General features: G+C 31.1%; 1 protein-coding gene across 1 annotated transcript in view; it reads right to left on the bottom strand.

Moving 5' to 3' along the window:
• Positions 1 to 17,437, bottom strand: part of LOC145666671 (ras-specific guanine nucleotide-releasing factor 1-like) — a 997,934-nt gene that overhangs the window by 20,416 nt on the left and 960,081 nt on the right. The window contains exon 25 of the mRNA XM_081734144.1: positions 11,254 to 11,451. Within this exon, the coding sequence (XP_081590270.1) occupies positions 11,254 to 11,451 (198 nt within the window). The remainder of the gene's footprint in view (positions 1 to 11,253; positions 11,452 to 17,437) is intronic.

A 17,437-nucleotide genomic window follows, 5' to 3' on the forward strand; every position in this document is an offset into this window, starting at 1 on the left:
TTTTATGAGTTATTGAAACAGAAGTATTGTATTTGCTCTATTGTATGCCTTAAGCTTTGCAAAGTTTTATATCATGTTGTACAAACGTACATGTAATATGACCTACAGAATAAACGTAATAAGTATCATTACGAATTCATTTAATGGAATCAAATCAAGAACCAAATACTTTACAAACAGTATATAACTTAGAGACGCAGATTGAATATCATATGTTCATTTCGCTAGGCTCAGTGTTTATTACATTTTATACAACCACAGTGATTATCATAGGATTAGAAATAACGTGACTAATGAGATTACTATGTATCTCTTGCATTTCTACTCTTCATTTCATTTGTATTGTTGTTAGCCGTTAAAAAGAATGAGTTCTATACTGGCAGGTAATATAGTGAGGTCTGTCTTAAAAAAGACTGTTATCTAAAAAACTAATTTTTCTGAAAGTTGTTTTATCCCCTTACGCAAAATTATACTATAAAGTAGTATTGTATGAAAGAAGGGCTACATATGGCGGTTGTCCTTAGTGTGTTAGATTCGAGTTCTACTTCCGGTGAGAGCTTACCGTTTGAATCTTATGTTAAACTCGAGATTCATCTTTTATAGTAGACTCGGTTATTAAAAGGTTCGTTAAACTTGATCAAAGCAGACAGAATAGAAATCTAATTATTAAAATCTAAATTTACTCTCAGTTTAAATCATAAAAGTTTTGATTCAAGATTTTCAAGAATGGAGGATTTCTTCTTAAAAATTATCATTAATGTTCTGATTAAGTCTCAAATATTCCAGATTATTGGCGGATTTTAAGGGAATTCAGATCAATAAAAATTCAACTTAAATCGCTTCAAAGTAAGCGAAGAAAACTTACTTAATATTCTAATCTTGTATACAAAAATTAGAACATTAGGTAAGTTCTCTTCCCTTAGTTTTAAGCAATATAAGTTCAATTTCTATCAGTTTGACTTCCCTCAAGAGCCGTCACTATGATAAATATAGTCATTATTACTGTTAGATGGATGTGCTCGGCTCCCCTTCACCAAAATATCAGGATTATTTTTCTTTACAAATGTGTATAACTTTCCCAACATTCTTTCCTCACGCACTTTTTCACTTTTATGTACAATATTAATATAATTTTACATTTTAATTTTTTAAGGTAGCAGGGTTTCCACTTATTTGGCGAGCACGATTTCTCTGACTTTTCCAAATCACAATTTATAAATTTCCAGGTCTGTATAAAGTGTATAAAAAAAGCAACTATATTTTTCCACCCAAGGTGGTCTTAAATTACTATGCATGTACATGGATATTGTGTGTGTGTGTATGTAGGTAGGTAGAGAAATTTTACAAAACGAACTACTTTATTTTATAAAATATCTCCTACCAAACAGCCGTGTGAGACAAAACGAGAAATCCAGCAGACTACTGTACAATTCTCAAATATTCCGATAAAACGCCTCGTAATGTAAATACTAACTGCCAGAATAGGAAAAGGAGTTAAAACAATGCTAAATTTGGGCAAACTTAATTAAAACTATTCATAATATAATTTGGGTTAGTATTTACCACTGAATAGAAGCAAACTAATTTTAAAACAATTGCAACTATGAGTTTGATTTCACTTTTCACCCTGGATAGGCTACGACTGTTTTATTTTTGAAATATTTTTCTCTGGTTACAACTTTAATTTATTATTATTATTATTATTATTATTATTATTATTATTATTATTATTATTATTATTATTATTATTATTATTATTATTATTATTATTATTATTATTATTTTACAAAAAGTAAGTTTTGCTTTCTACTAATATATACACAAAAAACTTAAGAATTAATTTAGAATTAACTTTTCTTGTTAACTGAACAAAAATATTTACAAGAATTTACGAAACTCTGATATTTTTTTTTTATCAAAATCTATCTCATGACAGAGTTGTAACAATTTTGGATTTTCTACCTGCAACCTTTCCAATTTTAAACTGGATAATTCTTTTTTCTGCTTTTTTTTCTTTCTTTTCTTTTTGCTTTCTGTCAGTCTGCTGGTTTTCCTCTTTTCTCTAATGAATCAACGTACCTTCAGCGAGAGGAATGCACGTACTGAAGCATCTCCGATATATTTGTCTTCAACGTACCGTCTTCCACAATAAACAGAATCGTAAATCAATCTTTGCACAATAATGGTTTCTTCATCTAAATTCTCCATAAGTAAATCTTTATTAATTGGGAACCCATTTTCCACACTAGCATTTCCGTGTGAAAATATAAGTACTACTGTTTTAATGACAATCATAGTTTCTTTTATTCTTTGTTATTTACAAAAGTACATGCAAAAAAATTACATTATTTAGCTTTCTCTGAAGAAAATTATTTTAGTCGCTGACGTACATAATAATTAAACAAATCTATTGTACTGTTGCTTGGCTTTATCTGCAACTGCTAAAGACATTTGATTACTATCGTGTAGGTAGATAACATACGCATTCGGTTTTCAGCTCTGTATGTATCTTGTAAAATAAATTTGGGATTTATAGAAGCTGAACGGAACTCCAATTTTAATAGGACATCTTTCCATCTATTGTAGTGGTATCAACAAAACATGTGAGACACGGGTTTGAAAATTCCGATTTCTCACCATCTAATGCATTACTAATTGATAATGGTTCCCTACTAGAAAATTCAATATCTACAAATTTTACAGGGAGATAATTCTATTCAGATTTTATATTAACTTTCAACAAGTTTGAAGAATTATTGTTCAATATTTTAAGTTTTTTATACAACGACTCATCAAAGTAAACAAAATGTTAATAAATGAATCATACAAGAAAAGTACCATTGACTCCAATGTTCGAAATTTTCTCAGAAAAGTTTCAAGTACTGATAAAACATTAGAAAAAAAATAAAAGCTAGCTTAGAGATTTTCAATGAATCATTACAGCCTTCATGGTAGACATTTTATAAGTGTGGTAAAATTTAACTTACTCAAATATTGACTCGCACTTGAAAATATTTCAATTCCTCTTCTTGATACCTCAGTGTTTCCAACACAACGAACTTGACAAAACTTTAAAGGAAAGTTAATATAGCCAGTGAGAGTAGTGAAGTCTGCACGACGAGCACGGTTATCTTTGAAGATAAAATACCTTGCTTTAAGAATATTGTTGATGTTCCATTCATTTGCAATATAACCTGTTTAAAAAGGACCATGTACTACATACAAACCACATGACCCAAGTTCTAAAGCTACTGGGAATGAAGGGCTTTTTCTTAATTCTTTCTTAGGTTTGCTGAAGAACTTCCAATTCTTGTGTAGTTCATCCATTGAAATTAGAAGTAATTTTTTAGTAGGAATATCTTCCAAAGCTTCGATGAACTTTTGCAATAAGTCCGTTGTTCTTGTGTGTCTGAGAAATGCGAAAGTCAAGTACCTCAAAGAAATCTTTTGAAGTTTGTCATCCCGAAAGGCAAGTATTATGTGCTGTTGCTCTCTCTGAACTACAGAGTTGAGTGAATCATCAAAACAAACTACAAACTTTTGACAATCCTGAACTTTACTCATAAGTTTTCTTTTAAATACAGAGCTATTCTGTAAGAAACAACATAAGCAGCTTTCGACGAAAAAAAAAAAAAAAAAAGTACTTGATGTTTGATTATTGGGGAACATAGACTTAAAAGCAGATGATATATTAGAACAAGAAAATGGTTTATTGCCATTTCCAGAAGCCACAGGATTTCTGCTTTTGTCGTTTCATCTCGTTTTACGTACTTGAAAATAGTAGTATTCACACTACTCGTAAACCCACGTTTACTGAAACATGCGAAACGTGCAGAAAATTTTCAGTTGAAGGATTTTCTTTTGTACCTGGATCCTAGCTCCATCAAGAGAGTCAACAAATTATGCAGTACAACGAGACAATCATCAAGTAAAGAAACAGGTAGTATATAATAGTAGTGTTGAAACAAAATAGGAGAGGTATTGCACGAATTCCAAACAACGTACTCAATATTAGTGAAAAATTGGTATGAAATCCTATATCATATAGTAAAGTGGTAAAAAAAAGTTAAAAAATAAGACCTTCCTAAAATAACTTTTAAGGAAAAGTTTAAAATGTACAAGGCAAACAAAAGGTGGTATAGCGAACAAAACGAATCAATGGCTTGCCAAAAAGAATGTCGTCACACAGAAAAATAGGAACCTGAACAATAAAAAAGTATTGCTTTTAGGAAACAGTCACTCTAGAAATATAGCTTCTGTTCAAAGACAAATTAAACAAAAATTACCAATTGTTCTGTATCACTATACCGGGTGCTACAATGAATGAAATACTAAAAGACAGTGAGTGGTACATTATGCACAAATATGAATGTGAGAGACACGCTGTTATCATTTGTGAGGGAAATGAAATAATGTAGCATGAGATGATGGATATATATGAAGCTGGTATTCCTCATAGGTATGATTTAGCAAGTAACTCCTGTGTTACTGTCCAGTTAAAACAAACCAACAGTAAAATTTCAAAGCTTTTTACTCGAATGTAAAGTAGTCAATTTGGAATTTATTGAAAGAGTGAATTCCACTAAACACGGGCTACATGTAAACAATAATGGGAAACGTATGATGAGTAACGAATTGGCTGAACTCATCATCTGTAGTCACCACAAATGTCACACCTCTAGCATACAGTAGTTTTTAATTTTTCGTTTTATTTATTTATTTATTTATTTATTTAGATCATTAAAAATTTCTACTATCAAATGCTTACGTAGAGGCCAAAAGCAAAAGGTGTCGAAGGTAAAATAATATTATAATTAAAATAATAATAATAATAATAATAATAATAATAATAATAATAATAATAATAATAATAATAATAATAATAATAATAATAATAATAATAATAATAATAATAACAGTAGTAGTAGTAATAGTAATAAATATAGTGTAATGTAAATAAGGGAGTAGAATGAAGTTCAGATAATGTTATTAACTTAACCACCTAGTAATGTTAGCAGCACATCTATAATAACTAATAGTGCTCTAAAATTATGCTTTCTCAATGTATAAGTATTAAAGGATAAATCATATATTGTTTCAGATATGGCTTTTGAAAATGATTTAATTATTTCTTTGTGTGAGTGAACATTGGAATGCAGAAATGAAACTCTGATACAATATTGCAGATAATTTTATATTGGCAAATAGTTATAGTAGAAACAAATATATACACAATACTGTTGCTATATGTTAATACTCACATAGAATATTACTTTCCTTAATACTGAACGTGAATTTGAATCAACTGCTATATTTTTAGATCAATATATGTTAATAATAATACTTTTATATATCAGCTGATGATAGTACAATTATATTTTCTTTTTTAAAACCTGGAGCAGTTATTAACATATCTTAGCAAGTGGTATAGTTATAAAGTGGTAATAGAGCTCATTTTGATATTCGTACCGAGAAACGAAGTGTACATGACTGACTAACGAGGAAGGTCCATAGACCGTGAGAGTTGAATTTTGATGAAAATTTGTGACAAGATTCAGTTCGAGTTGCTAAGTAACGTAGTAATAGTCACTCGATGCGCAAAATGCTTCGTTGAGCTGCTACACAGACGCCATCTTGAAATCCTGTAGGCAATGTCCAAGAATACCCCTTTAGCACAGAAATGAAAAAGCTTTTGATATATCTGACTTCAGTATTGTAAACCAAGGTAAATCATCTATATGTGAGAGTACTTCCAGTGCATGACCGCCATCTTGAAAGGCGCCATATTGAATCGTCGTCAAATATGATAAATGGCAAAGGGGGTCATATGGGGTATCAAATAGAGCTGGAATTTACTCTTGAATTCATTTCCGTAACCAAAGTTTAGATATCTGTTTTCACTTCAGAGTTAAAAGCTCTCTCGCTCACAGGAACATACAAAAACTGAGCAAGTAAAATTTGTGATATGAAATGCGGTCGTGCAAACACTTGCATGATTTTAACTAATGAAATAGTAGTTATTTGATCTACAATAGCCACTATACCAATCAGATCTTGAGACTAGTGAGAGATATCGTTAATTAAATTGAAATGCCTGTAGTGAAAAATGGAATAGCAGCACTGTAACAAATTATACCTATTTCAAAATCGCTATATATATATATATATATATATGAGTCTGTGTGTGTTGCGATTATGCATAGCATTTAAATGCTGTAATATAAGTTAGGTGGAACGGCACATATGGTTTTAAAGAATCTGTCTTGAAGTTATTAGAAAATTAATAGAAAAAAATATTGGAAAAATAATATAAACTATTGCACATAAGCAAATATTAACCTATTAACCTTTTGCTCTTCAATTGTGATGATGGAGATCCAAAACGTAGTGATTAGCACACAGCATCATGTAGCAGTGCAAACACTTAACAAATGCACTTTCGTCACAATCTTCATGACCACAGACATTATTTTTTACTAGTCTTCAGAACATTTGTAAATGAACCAACTATTCCTCCTGTTACGTACTCACATTTCTGCCATGCATATGCAAGCATGTCCTTTAGGGCTGGCGCACAAAATTGATGATACACAACAGAATGCATTTTCTTTATGAAAATTCTGCCATATAACTTGTACACCGAACAAGTAAACATCTGCTACAATCAGTTATTTATCACAGTTTTGATATGAAAACTAGTCTTGCCCTTATTATAAGCAGGTGTTTTATCGTTAAAGGTGGAAAGATGCAGATATTTAATTATGTTATATTGAAGGGAAAAGGAAGAAAGAGGCTTGTTTTATGGATTGCAACTTGGAATTGAATCTTGTAATAATCTTTACTGCCACATATTCTTAGCAGTTGTGCATGCATTCTCTTATCACTAATAGCCGAACAGACACAAGAAAAGTGAATTCTAAGTTTCCAGGTGTATCTTCTAAGAATTGGCTGTGAACTGATAATTTAAATCTCTTTCATTGTTCAATGTGGCAGCAATAAATCGATTGTATTTAGAGAAACTGTCAATAAATACATTAAAGTATTTTAACTTCGTAATATGCACGGTAAATTATAGGTCGTCAAATATGAGTATTGGAAAGGAACGCAATATTCTGCAACAATGATGGTCTTTGCGTAAGGTTTCTCGATTGGAGAATAAAACTTAACACACTATAATGGACCACGTAAAATTGCCTAAAATATATTTTTGGTTTAATACAATTCAACGTCCCACACGCCTGCTACGCTAAAGGAGATGTGGACCTACTGATTATAGTGGAATCCGAACCATTTTGGTCGTTCAACTAATATGTACCAGTTTATGTAATTTTTCTAATATATATCCGAGCAATCCCTTTGGTATTCTCTGCTTGTCAGTACTATTAGGCATGTGTTTCATCGACCAACAGTCTATTCCATCGCACTTTGAAATAGGTATAACTTGTTGCATGCTGATATTCCATTTTTCACTACACAAATTTCAATTTAATTAACGATTTCTCTTACTAGTCTCAAGATCTGATTGGTATAGTTGCTATTGTACTGCATTAACTACTGCATTAGTTAAAATCATGCAAGTGCTCGCACGACCGTGTTTCATGACAAGTTTAACTCGCACAGTTTTTATATGTTCCTGTGGGTAAGAGGGCTCTTAACTCTGAAGTGAAAACAGATATCTAAATTTTGGTTACGGAAATGAATTCAGGGGTAAATTCCAGTGCTATTTGATACCCCACATGACCCCCTTGTTATTTATCATATTTGACGACGATTCAATATGGCGCCTTTCAAAATGGCGGTCATGCACTGAAAGTACTCTCACATATAGACGATCTACCTTGGTTTACAATACTGAAGTCAGATATATCAAAAGCTTTTTCATTTTTGTGCTAAAAGGGTATTCTTGGACATTGCCTACAGGATTTCAAGATGGCGTCTGTGTAGCAGCTCAACGAAGCATTTGCGCATCGAGTGACTATTACCACGTTACTTTGCTACTCGAACTGAATCTTGTCACAAATTTTCATCAAAATTCAACTCTCACGGTTTATGGACCTTCCTCGTAAGTGTACATGACACATTGACATCTACTTTGTCAATATAATTTTCAAGTGATTAATCATAAATCAACTAGGATCACAGTATACTTAGATAAATATTTACAAACGTAAAAGTATAATATTTAACCAGCAATGTAAGTAAATTTCCCTCTTTAGATCATGATGCCGTGTTAATCAATCTAGTTTATAAATTTTGGACCCTGCAAATCGAATTTTCCTATCTCGAAACTAACCCATTATAGGAACCAAACTACATAACCTAATTCAGTCATTATCGTGTGTTGATTGGTATGCACTCATTAAGTACGACAATTCAAACGCCAGTGATATATTTAATCTCTTTTTAACTAAGTTGTTAAACAATTTTGAAATATATATTTCTAAAAAGGTGGCCACGTGTAAATCAACAAAAAAAAGTCAGCTAAATAATAGGACTTGACACACACTTACAATCTCTGCTATGAATGCTGAAGCAATGCATTATTACAATATATTTCTATTTTATAAGCATAAAATAACAAGCTAATTTAGGGATGTATATAAGACCGAACAGAGTAAAATATAGATCTGCTACAAATGTGACGAAAGCAAAATATACTGAAAGTTGCATGGAAATATTGTCAAATAAATGTAAAATTGCATGGAAGTTAATTAACAAATCAGTAGCAGTAATAATAATAATAATAATAATAATAATAATAATAATAATAATAATAATAATAATAATAATAATAATAATAATAATAATAATAATAATAAAGATACTCTATCTACTGATACTCTTAATACTTATATTTTACTTCCATAGAGGAAATCAAAAACAATGGGACTACTAATGTTAATATGTATCACTGTAATAGTGAACATAGTCCTTTTAGTGAGCATTCGTTATTAACTATGTTAGGTCTGGTTGATGATGTGATAGAAAAAGAAATTGATAACATCTGACAGTAAGGATATATTCGACATTTCTAATAATCTTATAAAAGCTATCATCTATCACATTGCGAAACCTCTTACAATATGCTTTAATAAATGTTTTTCACACGTTACTTTTTTTCCAATGCACTTAAAATAGCTAGGAGTTCCTATTATTCTCATATAGGAAAAAGGAGATCGTTCATGTCCATCTATTTATCGTCCAATATCTCTCACTCCCATTTTTTCCCTCTAAAATTATAGAAACTATTGTAAAATATCAGGCATACAAATATATGATCTAGTAGAATATAAATCTGGAGGTTCTATTAGGCTCAGGAATACCATTATTGAAGTAGAGTTGCTAACGAATAAAATACATGAAGTGTTTGAAAATAAAGAGTTTTATTCTAGCAATATTTTGCGATTTAAGTAAAGCATTTGATTGTATGGATTGTGTAACCTTATGTGATAAATTACTTTACACTTTATAAATTCTATTTAAAAAAGCGTAAACAGATTGTTAGTATTAACATTTACATTCAACATCCTGAAAGTAAAACATGGGGTGCCGCAATGTTATCTTTCGGATCGTTTACTGATTTAATATCGATAAATGATTTGTCTTCAAATATCAATACTATTGCCAATTCTATATGCGGATGATATCATACTACTCAATATGAAAATTTGAAGAAGTGTATACAAAAGCTCAAGGGACATAAATGGATGCAGTGATATGATTTAAAATAAATGGTTTTGTATTAAATCGATACAAAGAAAAAAATCGTTTAGTTCTAATCATTGGAAAGATAAGGGAAAATATAATGGTATAATTTCTTGGTATATATAAAGCCCTGAGATGGGAGTAACATGTCAAATGTACAAAGCTCTCCTGAGTGCTCTACCTTTTAAGAAACCTAAATAATACAGCTCCTCATAAATATATTAAAAATTCAAATTTTGCATTTTTTTTTTTTTTTTTTCATAATTGGATGTGGAATTTTATTTTAGGGTAATAGTAGTTAAGTACATGATTATCATTGTTTTGCAGAAGAAAGCTCTCAGGATTATCAATCGAACCCTGCTAAAGAACGTTAAAACATCTATTTATTAGGTTGAGACAATGAAGATAATGAATTTCTATTTTCATCAAGTGCCTATTCACATCAAGCAAAACTTTACAAGTGGGACATTTAGGAAGAAGACACATACGTATAATGCCATATGATGTAAAAGAAAAAAAATGTTGTAGCCTTTAGTAGATTATCCAAAGTCAAAAACAGTTATTTGATTGTAGGACTGAAGCTGTATAATAAATTAATAGCGTCTATACAGCAGTTACCGATAAAGGCTTCTAAAAAGAAGGTGTATGATTGGTTAGTAGTGAACCCATCTTATCCAATACAGGGAATTCATTGAATCTAATGAAACAATGTTGCAATTTGGCCAGGTTGGTTCCTTTCTTTCTCAAAGATCAATACTTAATTTATGCTGTAATACCCGGCAATAGCGACTGAAGGCGGGTTAACACCATTTTTATCTTTATTTATTACAGTTCAATGAGAATGCGGGCTCTTAGTACTCTAGAAGCCTGCCCTACTGCATCAGCTATAATAATTAAACAAGAACAAAAGCAAGTATAATTTTCAAATTATAACAAGGTTCAATTGATATGCATTTTGAAACACGTACTTTGCTACAACTTTGCTGACTACAATAATGTTTACGAACTTCTAAATCTCTGTCGCTAGGTCGTAATGCATGTGAAAGCACGGTAAATAGGTATTCTGAAAACTGAAACATGAAAGTAAGTAATTTTATGGATGTTGTCAGTCAAAGCCTTGCTGTGATTTTTTCTTAGAGTGGATTAAACCACTTTCTTCAGTTACAAGAGTTGTCACTTCTTCCAGGAATTTCTTTTTATATTAGAAATGTCTGCTGTAGCAAAAGAAAATTTTAAAACAATGGATTCTAAAATGTAAACATCTGTATTTAAAATTCCCGGATTTTTCAGCTTTTTAAGCTTTTCATGAAATTCCCTGACTTTTCCAGGACATTTTACGAGTAAGAAGAATTACGTGTCTTTTCAGAGTTTCTCAGGTAGGTGGTAAGCCTGGGTACGCTGTAGAGACAGACAAGTACTAGATTTTCATAGGAGATCAAACTTGAGAAATGCACACTAAAAGCAAGCAAATATATTAACCGAGTACATAAAAGCTCAGTTATTTATATATATATATATATATATATAAAACTGTAAAAATTTACTTACTGTTTTTGAGACCTTTTCCCACGTCTTTTTTAACCTGAATACCGAGCTGTTAGTGAAGGCAGCACATATCTGAAGCACACCGTTGAAGTTGTGAAGGCAACGACAAATATCAGCGACAGCTGCCCACTTTTCAATGGCCGATATTCGAGATGCTTGATTAGAGCGACGAACGATTTCAGAAACCACTAGCTGCGACACCTATATAGATAATTCACACTAATTAATAAAGCTGTTACATTTACTTATAGTGCTTCTGACATTCAAATTAAACTCAGAATTCAGGAAATTGATAATTGATTTTACTTTCCTATACACAATACTTTCCTAACTGGTTTTACACAATAGTCTTGTCAACTAAATAATAAACAGTGAAACTATACACACAAAACGCATATACTATGTACATAAATTCAAAAATACAATAAATTTTTACATTGGGTGAATCATTTGAATTTCAATTTAAATATGCATCAATAGTATTAAAAAGGTGCTCCTGTAGCAGTTTCTTAATTCTGTGTTTAAAAGTGTTAATCTTCAACTTCTTATACTAGTATAGTGGTTTAATTATTTAGTTTTATTTACTCGAATATAACGGTGTGATTTTTATTTTGTTACTTGAAATCTTGGTAAGGGTAAATGAGCAGAAATTCTGGTGTCGTAGAGTGAAAATTACACATTACTTCCAAAAATATTGAGTGAATGTACATATGAAACTGTTTCCAAAATAAACACAGATATGACAGAAAATATATTCAGGCTTTGAAACCACGATTATTTCTGAAGAAAGAAAATACTTCTCACTAAAGCACAATCTCCCAAAACATAATTCCATATGTTAACAGCAAATGAAGAATTGCATGATACACAATTCTAAAAGTTAGTTGCTGATAATATTTGAATTTACGAAATAAAAATACTTCTGTAATTTCTTAGATAATTTTATAATGTGCTTATTTCAAGATAAACTTTAAGATGTAAAAAAACTCTAACAATTTGGCTTGCTTATTAAATTTTAATCGTATACCATTCATATGGAGATAGTTATGATACAGTGCATTACTGAATTACAGCCAATTTATAACCCTTTTACTTGTTTTCGTTTATACGAAGCACATTGTTCGCTCTCCATGTTTCTATAGTTTCGACAAACTTGTGGCCAGGTTGATGAAATTTTATATTCTTTGTTTTGGGAAATATAAAAGCATATTTTAATTATGATTTTAATTCACGTGTATGAAAGAATATTCTGTGATCAAAATACAATAGCTGAAAAATTGAATATCGAGTTGTGTAATTTAACCACAAAGAAATCATTCACAATCTAACTACAACAGCAAAAACCTTTCACCTATAAAACGCTTGAATGTAGCACTTATAACCCAAACTACAGGAAAGAAAATTTCCTAAATCATAACAAAAATCGAAAACCAGATAGTTCACCAGGTTATGATGAAATTTCCTAGTCAAAATGTGTACAAAATATCTTACGGAGACACTTAATAGTTTCCTACAAGTATGAATTTCCCCTAATAACTTCCAAATATTAAAGATAATTCATATAAATAAGAAGAGAGAAAAATCCAACCCTGATAATTATAGACCAGTTTTTATTTTACCAAAGTTTTCTAAAATTCTGGAGAAAGTTACGTTAAATAAAGTAAACACGTTTCTGAATGAGCATTAAATACTCTTAGGTAGACCAATATACGTAGATGTCAAGAAGGTACGTCTATTAATGGTGCTGTAATAAATTTTCTATCGGATATTTCTTTGCAAAATAAAATAAAGAAATTTCTTTCATCTCTCCCTAGATTCGTCTATAACTTCTGACTGTAAATTATAATACATTTATTAGCCAATAAATCACTGAAGTTTAAAAAGTCTAGTGTCAGATTCTTCCAGTTTTACTTAAAAAAGTATAATGCAATTTGTGGAAATAGGCAAAATAAAACCGAACTTAAGCTGTGGTGGAAATCCAGAGGTTTCAAAGTTAGAGAAAATTCTTTTCATTTTATGTATTACTGACCTACTCAATATGGTTTGTCCAAATAGCAGTACTGTATGCCGACAATCGAAATATGTTACTAAATTAACCAAATTTCATGATTTTCTTCATAAACTTGCCGAGCAATAGAAATCTGAACAACAGTAATGAATGAACTTCATATAAATTAAAATAAATCAAAGGGAAATTTTAGTTTGCAACTTGATAACGAGTAATATCAAAATCCTTTTAATACCAATGGCAAACCAATACAATTTAATAAGGAAGCAAAATTTTTAAGTACTTGGATACTTGAAAGTGTCATAAAATCAACATAGGACCGTGATAAGTTTCTAGTCTCACCCTGAAATATTGCTACTAGATTTAAATGTAGTATTTGTATTAATTAAGAGTATCATTTTTCGACAGTTGTGGTTCCAAATATTGAGATTAACGCTTCTGTGAATTTTGTTTCACAGGTCCTGAAAGATAGTAATCTGCATAGTCATGGCAAAAGAATGACAGATGAAGGACCGAACAATCATCGAGTACCTTCATAAGAAGAGGTTACATCCTTAACATTGCAGATCCAAGAAACCATTGCTGTTATTTATGATATAGCATTGAAAGATCAAAGAATAATCCCTCATCGTATTGCAAAGATAATTAACATTTCCCATGAGAGGGTAAAACATGTTGAGACAGAAGTACTGGGTATGAGAAAATTATCAGCCAGATGAATTTCTAAATTTTGTGACCACTGCTAGCAGTGAGTGTTCACTTGTGAACAGATCATTCACCTTTATGAATAAAAATCAGTCAAGATACGCAACCCAGGATGACTTAAATCCACCACTTTGACTCTGAGATAAAGGATAGCAGAGGAAACACCCTTCTCTCTCACTTTCAGAAAGTTTCATACGGAACCAACCACGAGTAAGATGATAGCAACTGGCTTTTTTTTTCTTTCCTATGCATCGGGTTATTCTAACGGCAGACTATTTATCACAAGGTGCTATGGTGACCGAAGGGTACTATTTCAAACTACTAAGCGTTTGCCTGGAAGCATTAAGTATGACCACCGTGAAAAGCTATTCACAGTCGTCCTGATGCATCAAAATAACACACCGGCTCACAACTCATGATGTCACAACAAACTCTAGAGGAAGTGACTTTGAAATATTACTTCACTCGCATACTCCTCGGATTTAGCTCTCTCAGAAGTTTTCTGTTTCCCCAACAAAAATAGAACTCCTGTTCACAGTGATGAAAAGTTGTGGTGACTTCCTCAACACGAACTCTGAACATTTCTTTTTCTTTTCTTTTCTTTTTTTCCTTCTTCTTTAGATTTACAGAAACTTTGGGTTGACGTAAGAAGAACTCTAAACTCGGAGAAAAGTATATTGAGAAATGAGAGAAGTTTCACGTGTCTACAATTCTTTCTTCTTGGTTAGACTAAGAAGTTATCAATTTTCTTCTTATGAGAGAGCTACCTCAGAACTGTCCATCATGCAATTTCTTACTTACTGATAACAAGAGAAATTATACAGGTTGAGTACTATGATTTTCTTTCCCTCATTTCATATCTCTTGTAAAGCTGCGTAATTTGAAGTAAGATGCCGACACAAGACGAGAAGGTGATTTTCTTGACTGGACATTGCAGTTTCAGAGGTGCATAAGAGGAATTTAACCGTAAATTCAAGACAGGGAACTGATCAAGCTCAACGTAGTGGCAAATTTGGCATAGCAATTTTAGGAAATGAGTTGTGTGTATGACATGATCGCGTGATGGGAGACCGAAGACTACTACAAATGAAGATACATCAATCAGTTTGTTAGCAGCTATGTGCAAAACCCCAACGTCTATCGATGGAACACAGCGTAAGCTAATCTAGTGTGTACCACAATCTTTCACAAGAAATAGTAGCAGCCTTACAAGAATGTTGCAATATCGTAATGAGGATGACTCTGATCATTGCATATAATTCTGCGAGTGAATACACGAACCAACAATGAGAACTCTGACTTTCCATCAATTCTTTTGTTTCAATGATGATACATTGCTTTACCTCAATATGGAAGTTAACAAACAAATCTTTATTGGGTATGTCCTTCAGAAAATGCAGGAAAAGGATAGGATAATTGTATGATGTTTTATTTGGAAACATTTAAACACAAAAATTATTCGGACAGTTTTTCATTGAAAGTAGTCTTATTGAGGAGTAACAAATATTTTTTTAAAGATGTGTTCTTGACCATTTTAAATGGAGCTGGCAACTTCTCTCAATAACTTCGGCCAAAAAGATGCCCCTTCTCATTACGGGTTAAATATCTATGACTGGTTGTATGTCGTTTCCTGATACAGTGGTTCGGTTCAATGATCTGTGATCGTGTTCAATGGTCTGCGACTCCAATGAATTTCTACTTTCGGAGTCATTTAAAAGGTAGTAGTGGATTCAGTTAGTTCAGAATATTCAGCATATATATAAATATATAAAGATTGTGGAATAATTAGACATGATTCTTCCAGACCTTCTGTCAAAGGTTATGTAGACCTGAAAATGTCATTTACACACATGTGTTGGTGTTGAAGATGTACTCAGTGAATATATACTATAAAATTTCTTTTGGCTCATCTTTATTTTAGGTAAATAATGCCTTAACAAGAAACATTTTTGTTCTGCAGAAACGAATTAAAGATAATGTCTTCTCCTATTGCATCTTTCTAAAATTTGTTTCAAAATTGAAACATATTAAACTCTCCATCTATGTATACTTTAAAAACAGCTTCATACATACATTCTCACAATATTTTTGAAAGAAATTCTGGTTTTCGCTCAAACAATGTAAGATTATCTACATATTTATTTATCTTGATTTCGGCTAATGAAGTGATACTACACTGGGACCAAAACTGTATGTAGTAAGTTCCCAAACCTGTAGAAGAAATTGAACAATAACACTTTTAAACGTTAGGCAGAAGAAAAGTTACTACAGGAGCACAATTCATTTAATTATTATTATTATTATTATTATTATTATTATTATTATTATTATTATTATTATTATTATTTACATTGTTGATAAATATTTAAATGCAGACTTAAAATTATTATTTAAGTTAGGTATCATTGTATGTAAATTCTCTCTACAACTTTGAGAACTTTATGTACTTATGTATATATCTGTATCGTATATTTTTGCTGATTTTATTTCATTTTTACTGTATGACAAAGCAAACACAAATTGAGTAAATAAAATCGATTATCAATAAGCCATAATAAATAAGAAGATTTGTGCTTAATGAAATACGCATAATTTTTTTCTAAGTTTCTGCAATCTTTTCATAATTCAGCATAAAAGAAAAGAAGATCTTAAGAACATTTTGCCTCAAACTAGCAATATAATACAATCTGTTACTTTTTAATATTACGTGACTATTAATGGTGTCAAAGGTGGGCTTCTGCAAATAAACTGATAAAAGAAAATCATCTTTATCGTGTGGAAATAATAGTTCTGCATAGAATTCTTTCAGTTTAATATCCCACAATTATTCCTTTAGGCTAAGGGAGGTACACAGAAATCAATCATTAAAATGGTTTAATTAACAATTTTAAATTTTAATGTAAGTCCCTTGATTTTCTGTACTCTATATATAAAACACAGTTTATATATAAATTGTGTTGTGTTAAATACAGTTTACACCATATATAAGTGGTAAGATACATTATACTCAAACTCTAATGGTTATCAACTGTGATATTTTTCTGTAAATAGGTTGCCATGAAACTAGGATGATCATATTTCACTGAGACAAAAATGGGACAGTAGGAAGGCAAAAACGGAATATTTGTTTATAAGTTTTACTTATCGAAATCGACAGAAAGTCATTGGCGCAAAAAATTGGTCATGGTGCTCAATATGATAAGTAATAACAGCTTCACCGTATGAAACACGAAAGGGTTGCCAAAATTCATTTTTCATTTCCTCTCAGTAAACCACTACATCGATATGTAGTATTGAACAATGCAACTCGATGGTTATACAAATTACTTGTATGCATGTTATTAAAATACAAATAAATTATGACGTATGAATAATAATTTCTATTAGCGAATATTAAAAACGGGACAAAGTTGACATTTTTATTAAAATGACAGAACGGTAGGAAAGTAAGATGAAAAAAGTACTGTCACATTC

The sequence above is a fragment of the Thermobia domestica genome, chromosome 12, assembly GCF_964235325.1.
Source record: "Thermobia domestica chromosome 12, izTheDome1.hap1.1, whole genome shotgun sequence".
NCBI classification, from domain to species: domain Eukaryota; kingdom Metazoa; phylum Arthropoda; class Insecta; order Zygentoma; family Lepismatidae; genus Thermobia; species Thermobia domestica.